The sequence below is a fragment of the Lacerta agilis genome, chromosome 14, assembly GCF_009819535.1.
Source record: "Lacerta agilis isolate rLacAgi1 chromosome 14, rLacAgi1.pri, whole genome shotgun sequence".
NCBI classification, from domain to species: Eukaryota; Metazoa; Chordata; class Lepidosauria; order Squamata; family Lacertidae; genus Lacerta; species Lacerta agilis.
The window spans coordinates 39,695,365-39,703,482 of NC_046325.1; the positions used below are offsets into that span (position 1 = coordinate 39,695,365).

Genomic DNA, 8,118 nt, shown 5'->3' on the forward strand with positions numbered 1-8,118 from the left:
ACCAAAATACATTTACTTTCTCAACTTCCCCATTTCCCGAGAAGTGGAATGTTTGCACAATACCCTCCCTGACCACTTAGTAATGTTCAGTCACTTTAGAACCAGGAAAGAGAGGCATTTCCTTATTACCCAATATATTTTTTTACTCGATGACAATGCTAAATATTGTCATGTTGTTATGTCGCATGCTCATAGCAGTTTTATAATTACCCATTATAATGGTTAAAAAAATCTTTTCATATTATTATTATTATTACTTATCAGATTTATCCCATTCATCACTTTGTATACTTTGGTTAGAAGGGTGGTTTGGAAGACGAAGTAATTCAGCCAGTTACGTTTATTACCATTTGTAAACCTTCCGTTTGACCTGTACACCAGTCAAAGGGTCTATATATTGTGCGCTTATTCAGCATTTGAATCACAAGCAATGTCATAGAACTACAGAATTTTAGAGTTGGGAGGGACCCTCAAGAGTCCTCTAGTCCAACCGCCTGCCATGCAGTAATCACAACTAAACCATCCCTGAGAAATGACTGGCCAGCTTCTGCTCAAAGACCTCAAAGCAAGCGGCGTACGTTCCACTAGCAGCTCTTACTGTCAGAAAGTTCTTCAGGGTGTTTAGTCCGAATCTCCTTCATTGCAAATTGAACCCATTGGTTTGGGTCCTGCCCAAACAAGAAGCAGGAGAAAAGAAGCTTGCTCCATCTTCCATGTCTTCAGATGTCTGAATATGGCTAACATAGTCAGTCTCTGTCTCCTCTTTCCCAGGCTAAACATACGCAACTCAGTACGTAACACAAAATTACAGTATAGTATATAAGGGATGGGATGCGGGTGGTTAAACCACAGAGCCTAGGGTTTGCTGATCAGATGGTCGGCGGTTCAAATCCCCACGACGGGTTGAGCTCCTGTTGCTCGGTCCCTGCTCCTGCCAACCTAGCAGTTCGAAAGCACGTCAAGTGCAAGTAGATAAATGGGTACCGCTCCGGCGGGAAGGTAAACGACGTTCCGTGCGCTGCTCTGGTTCGCCAGAAGTGGCTTAGTCATGCTGGCCACATGACCCAGAAGCTGTCTGCGGACAAACACCAGCTCCCTTGGCCAATAAAGCGAGATGAGCGCCGCAACCCCAGAGTCATCCGCGACTGGACCTAACGGTCAGGTAAGGGATAAAATGAGCTCAGTGTGCATACTTCAAACAAACTGCCCAAGATGGGATCAAGACAGCTTCTTCTTCACTGCAGCCACAATTTCCTCTTCTCCAATTTCCCTTTTTGTGTGTGCATGTCCAATGACCCAGCTAAGGCAGGCTGAGAAATTCTTATTCATTTTATTTTTTATTTTTTTATACATATAATTTTTATTTATTTTCCAATTAATAATATATGTTTACATCATTACAATCCACTTTACGTCCCTGGCTCTTTAGAATCTATCGACTTCCTTCCCTCCCGCCTCATGGTTTTCAAAATTAACCTTCATATCATTACATTTTGTACATTTTCCAATTCTGATTACGCTCATTACAAAATAACTCAAAATTTAAATAAATATGGAAAGGTAGAAAATTTCTCGTTACAAGTCTTCAGACGACCCTGCTAGTGACTTTAATTGCTTACAATAATCTTTCAAAACAAAATAAAAAATAAAAAAAAATCCTTCCAGTAGCACCTTAGAGACCAACTAAGTTGGTCTCTTTCAGATATCTTTCAGATAGGCCTATGGTATAAAATTACTCCAGTCCTTTTGGAATACTTGATCTTGCTGGTTTATTATTCATTTTAATTTGTTCGTTCCCTCCTGCACCATCGGATAAAATCAGTTACACACACACACACACAACTCCAGTAGATAAAACAAAATCTGGAGCCTGAATGAAAAACAGGCATTGATGATGGAGATGAATTCACCCAGATGGCAAGAAAAGGAAAGGGTTAAAAAAAAAACCACAACCCCATCTCCCAATTGGTACCGCAGACAGCGACACCTGCTGCTTCCGACGGGAATTGCCCCTGGCAAGGACAGCTCCTGTCGCATCTCTCACCCGACCTATTGGCCCGACGCCCGCACCGCGCCAATGCCAGGGCAGCGCGAGGGGGAAGGGGGCGGGACTCGTACCTCGAGCGCCCCTCCGCGGCGCCGGCGGGGATCGCAGCAGCTGGGGCCGATAAAAGACCTGCCGGCGAGACAGGGCAGCTCAGAGCGTCTCGACGGCCGCTGCAGCATCACGTCGGGGATCCGCATCGGCTCTGAGCGCCTTGGCACCCGCTGCTGCAACAATGAATCCGTGCCGTCCAGTCCCCTGCGTGGCCGTCCTGCTGGTCTGCTTGCTGCTAGCCGGGAGCGCTTCGCACAGCCAGGGTATGTTAACCTCAGGTGCATCGACGGGGCGGTCCATTAGCATCCTTTCTGCGCCGATTTGCATTTCGGGGTGGGGGTGGGCGATTGCATGCGGGGCGCCAGGTGCCGCTGGGGTTTCCTGGAAGCTCTGCTAGGGTCCAAAATCCATCCTTTGGGGGCAGCCGTCGGGGGTGAGAAAACTCCGCAAGCTCCCGGAGGCACCGTCGCCGCCTCCGTTGCAAATTTAAAGCCGCATTCAGGGGAGGGGAGGGAATCCTGCCTCGGAAACGAAACAAAAAAAGCCGGCTGGATGGTTGGTAGAGAGGCAGACTTCGCCGAAGGTCCTAAAGATGACTTTAAGATCTGCGACGGGTGGGACGCAGCTTCTAAAACGCGAGGTGATGGGAGATAGCAGATGCCCTGGTCTCCGACTTGGAAATTTTGTAAACCTAGCCGCGCCCCCGTCCCCACTGTCTGTAGATTTGCTGTGTTTTGTGAGGCAGAAGAACTCTGCTCATGCTCAGAGGAGCTCTGAGCTGTTCACATTAAAGTTGCTTTTTTTGCTGGATAAATGGGGGGCAGAGGGGCGAAGTTGTACCACTAAGGTGTGTCGTTTTAGGGGGTGAAACTTAGCTTTTGCAGATGGGGGGGGTATTAAAAATATGCTTTCAGATGCGAGGGATTCAAATCTGCTATTTTTTGTGATTGGATAATATTTAGCTTGGTAGGACTCTGGTGAAGAACTGCTTTCAGAAAACCAAAGAATTCGTTATTTTGCCTTCAGAAAATGTCAGGTCATCAGCATCATTGCTGCAAATAATTGGCTATCATTTTTCAATTATTCCTATGCAATTTTACATGCTCTTTTACTTGCCAAGCAAAACTAAATTATATAGATTTCACCAAAATATCTTTTGCATTCCCAAGTCATGCTACAGCTTTTTAGAACCGCTTGGGGGGGGGGGGGGTTTAATTTGGAGAAGTTGAAAAATTCGACAGCCACTGTCTCTGCTCCTGACTTCTACATATTTAGTAGCGAGTTAAGGCAAGTTGATTGGACAGGCATGCAACATACAGGATTTAGTCTCTTTTCACACCATTATGAACACATTGAGGTTGGGAGCTGAAGCACCCCCCCCCCCAAGCTCAACAAATGTTTGAAGAGGGCTTTGCTACACTTCTGCTCCAAGGCTGATTATGTAATGATCAGGTTCCAGAGACCTTCTGTCTTCATTTGGTGAAAATAACCATGCAGAGAAGTTAGTTGTGATAAAGCCTGGACGATACGACTAGGAGATGGGGGTGCCCAAAGCTCTAAGACTAGGCATCTAACATCCTAATACATGATCTAGCCAGATCTGGGCACCTCAAGTCCAACAGCGGTGAAATTTTAAAAGCGTCTGTGATTGGATGGTGCCTACACTATCGAAGCATCTAAGTTAGAATGCCATTCTGGAGCTGGAACAAAACAAAATAAAAAATAATTTTTACCCCTTCCAGTAGCACCTTAGAGACCAACGAAAGCTCATACCAAGAACAAACTTAGTTGGTCTCTAAGGTGCTACTGGAAGATTTATTATTATTATTATTATTATTATTATTATTATTATTATTATTATTATTTAGTTTTGATTCTGGAGCTGGTAAGATCTGGTGTTCTGGGCAAAATTCTCAAGAGTTTGGTGCCTCCTGGCTGCAGAGTTGTCATCCCCCTCGGTGTTTGCGCTCCTGAAAGAATTAGGCTGCACAGACTGCTTTCAACACAGATGCTCTTTGAAGAATCATAGAATCATAGAATCATAGAGTTGGAAGAGACCACAAGGGCCATCCAGTCCAACCCCCTGCCAAGCAGGAAACACCATCAAAGCATTCCTGACAGATGGCTGTCAAGCCTCTGCTTAAAGACCTCCAAAGAAGGAGACTCCACCACACTCCTTGGTAGCAAATTCCACTGCTACCAGAGTTTCTCTTGGCCATGCAAGTACAGAACTTACATGCACTTGCTAATTCCTTAAATGAAAGGGGCTTAGTTCACGCCTGAATGGAAGCTGCACAACTTCGCCTTCTGGTGCCAGGGGTGCGTGTGAACTAGTTTGAGGCTGTACAGCCGTGGAGGAAATTCACCTTGCACATATTCATACGGAAATCAAGTTCACAGGCAGAAATCTGGCTCAAATTCGGCTGTGGAAGTGTCACTCCTTTGCTCCATGCTGGCACACCCCATTTTGGGAAGGCTAAAATGTTGAAAGTGTTTTTATTGGGAGTAGCGATGCTACTAAGCTCATATTAATTCAGGGGGCTTGGGGAACTAATTTCCCAGAGACTACATGCAGCCTAGGGTGTGTCTGTTCAGAGCTAAATAGTGGAAGAACCCGAGGATACCCACCCATCAGAAGGCAAGTGGCAGAAGGGCTTGCCACGATTGCATTAAAATGAACCTTGAAGGTGTGTGACAGACAGGGGAAGGCACCAGTGCTGTTTAAAACGCCAGCAAAGTCCGTGAGATTGAAATACTGTGCTGGATGCCAAAAGGAAATGGGAAACCTTGACAGTGCTGGTTTGATAGAAAGGACTGAATGTAAGCTCACAATTTGCCCTCTAATGTGGACTTAAGCTTTGAGGCAATGTATTGTATTTTTTATTAAATACTGTATATATATATATTGACCTGTTAAGAAGGAGGCTGGGTTAAGAGTTCAGTGTGGTTGCACTAGATATATTTTCCTGGGACGAAGCCAGGAAAAGATCCCTTTTGTGATTTGCTTCTCAGTAAATATGTCTAGGGTTGCATTGCTAAGTTCTTGCGCTCTCCCTCCGCAGCTGCTCCTATGACCGGTGAGCTACGGTGCCAATGCATCCAAACGGTCTCCCGTGCGATTCCACGCAAGCAAATTGCTTCCGTCATCCTCCTGCCCGAGGGACCTCACTGCGTCGTTCCTGAAGTCATGTAAGTGTCCTGGCCAGTGTGGTGTAGTGGTTAAGAGCGGTAGACTCGTAATCTGGGGAACCAGGTTCGCGTCCCCGCTCCTCCACATGCAGCTGCTGGGTGACCTTGGGCTAGTCACACTTCTCTGAAGTCTCTCAGCCCCACTCACCTGACAGAGTGTTTGTTGTGGGGGAGGAAGGGAAAGGAGAATGTTAGCCGCTTTGAGACTCCTTCGGGTAGTGAAAAGCGGGATATCAAATCCAAACACTTCTTCTTCTGGCCTGGGCCCAGCTCCTCCCTTGCGACTGTGCGCTGTGCGAAAAACCCCTTCGCTCACCAGCTCGATTCTTTGCCTTCTCTGAACAGAGCCACCCTGAACAACGGGAGGAAAGTCTGCCTGGACCCCCAAGCGCCGTGGGTCAAGCTGATCGTCAACAAGATTATCGCAACGGTAACTACAGAAAGCGCTAAGGAGGAGCCGCGAGCAGGACGGGGGCTTCGCAATATAATTTGGGATCCCTAGTGGAAATCTCAGGGCTTCCTTTATGTGCTGCATTTCTAGCTGCAGGTCAGCGCTTTAAGCTCTGTGTCTGAGAGCCTCCCCTTTTATTGCTAAAACCAATTACCGTATTTTTCGCTCCATAAGACACACTTTTTTCCTCCTGAAAAGTAAGGGGAAATATCTGTGCCTCTTATGGGACGAATGGTGGTCCCTGGAGCTGAATTGCCCAGAGGCCAAAAGCAGATTGTGCTTTTTATTTTACAAAGAGAAAAGGGGGTGTTGAAAGGACCCCGCTCAGTAGCTGATCAGCAAGAGATCGGGAGAGAGATAAGAGTCCCCGGCTCCCTTTCAGCCCCGCCCTCCTTTGTTGAATGTGCTGCAGAGGGAGGTTGTTTGTTTCCCCAGTGACATGTGACTGGCTGATTAGATTTCCTTTAGCAGCTGCAGAAATGTGAGTTGAACCCCATAAAAATGGGGCTTTTCCTCTTTGCTTTTCCCCCTTTGCAAAAGGAGCTTTGCTTTTCCCCCTTTGCAAAAAAAAAAAGCTGCAAAACTTTTAGCTGATCCTCAAAAAGACCCAGGGCTTTTAGAGGAGGAAAACCAGAAAAATATTTTTTTTCTTGTTTCCTCCTCTAAAACGAGGTGCGCCCTATGGTCCGGTGCGCCCTATGGAGCGAAAAAATACGGTATGTGGGAAACTCAAATTAATGGCACCAGTCCATTTATTTATGAAAAGGATTTCTGCACTGCCATTATTATAAAGGGATCAAGGTGCTATACAGCCTCATTTGAAATAAAATAAGTACAGATAATCATCCAGGCAGCTGACAATATGTAGCTCATGATGACATACACCTATTGGGTTGTGGCATGAAGTGCTTTCAGAAGGTCATATGAGGCAACAAGCTTTGCAGTTTCTCATGTTCTCATTTGCATATATATATATATATATATATATATATATATATATATATATTCCTTTTCTGGTTTCAGCCCTAACACGACAAGCTGCGAAAAATGCTTTGGGCATGGGTATGGAGCAGTTGTGGAAAGCCCTCTGGTTAGAGAAGCTGGATGCAAAGTCTACTGCCGAGCACCTTAAGAACTGAACCACTTTACAACTATCCACTCGTATTTATTATCGAAACTGATTTGAATGTATTTATTGCTACCTGTAGCTATATCCGGACACCTGATGGATTCAGCACGCTAGATGCCACTGTTATGTATTCTGTGAAGCCAAATGAATGTGCACTGCAACACTTTTTGATCCACTGCTGCCTACTCTGAGCACTGTTTCTACAACGGGAGGGTGGGATAGAAATATTCTCTGCATTAAGTTCTGTATATCGATAAAATGCCAAAGAGTGCCATTCAGCTAATAGTCTTCTGGGCAGCCTCCACTGAAATGAATGGGAGCGGCACAAAAGCCCTGGCCCCTTTTTGATTACACGTATATTCATAGAATTGTGGAGCTGGAAGGGACCCCGTGGGTCATCTAGTCCAACCCCCCTGCAATGCAGGAATCTTGCCCACAGTTGTCCCTGGGTGGGCTTGAACCACTAACCTTCTGGTTTATAGCCAGACACACTGGCTCATTGCTGTGAAGGTACAACTCACTGATATTATTGCTGAAAACCTGGCTATGAAACTATGGAATGAATTTTGCTTAATGACCTTTGCTTAATGAGTATATTTAAATAAGGATTTTTTTTAATTTAAAAAAAACCTTGTAAAGAACAGTGATGTTCTATGTACACTTGGATATTTCATGTCTTCAATGTATGGCATACTGCCATGGTGTTTTTTTTTTTAGGGAATGAGCATTTTATCATTGTGTCTCTGGATTATAAATTCCTTTTCTTATCTGTTTAACTGTGGAATGCCACACATTCTGTATAAAAATAAATAAAATGTTTTTTTCTAATTATAGTGCATTCAACTACATTTTTCTTCCAGAGTCTGTTGAATTTTTATTTATATACAGTAGACGCTCGGGTTGCGAACGCGATCTGTGCAGGAGGCGCGTCCGCAACCCGCAGCGCCGCGTCTGTGCATGCGGGGGTTACAATTCGGCGCTTCTGTGCATGCGTGAGGCACCGAACCCAGAAGTAACCCATTCTGGTACTTCCAGGTGTGTGTGTGGGGGGGTGCGCAACCCGAAAACACACAACCTGAAGCGGCCGTAACCCGAGGTATGACTGTACGTTACTACCAAGTATCTCAAAATTAAAACAAATAAACAGGAAAAGTACATTTTTAAAAAAATGCAGTTGATAACCCTAAGGGCACTATTAATTCCTGACCTTAAGAAAACATAGGAAAAGATGGAGAGCACACATGTTTTTAA

General features: G+C 45.1%; 1 protein-coding gene across 1 annotated transcript; it reads left to right on the forward strand.

Annotated features, from left to right (window-relative positions):
- Positions 1-2,214: 2,214 nt before the first annotated feature.
- On the forward strand, positions 2,215-7,026 carry LOC117058515 (growth-regulated alpha protein-like). The gene is made up of 4 exons (XM_033169709.1): positions 2,215-2,361; positions 5,161-5,287; positions 5,633-5,717; positions 6,762-7,026. Exons 1-4 carry the CDS (start codon positions 2,280-2,282, stop codon positions 6,765-6,767), a joined length of 300 nt encoding a protein of 99 aa, XP_033025600.1. The 5' UTR covers positions 2,215-2,279; the 3' UTR covers positions 6,768-7,026.
- Positions 7,027-8,118: the final 1,092 nt, after the last annotated feature.

Excerpts from the sequence above, each read along its gene's own strand:
- LOC117058515 (XM_033169709.1), top strand. The coding sequence starts at position 2,280 with ATGAATCCGTGCCGTCCAGTCCCCTGCGTGGCCGTCCTGCTGGTCTGC. Across the intron at positions 2,362-5,160 it reads GAGCGCTTCGCACAGCCAGG|CTGCTCCTATGACCGGTGAG; the intron begins GTATGTTAACCT and ends CTCCCTCCGCAG. Across the intron at positions 5,288-5,632 it reads TGCGTCGTTCCTGAAGTCAT|AGCCACCCTGAACAACGGGA; the intron begins GTAAGTGTCCTG and ends TTCTCTGAACAG.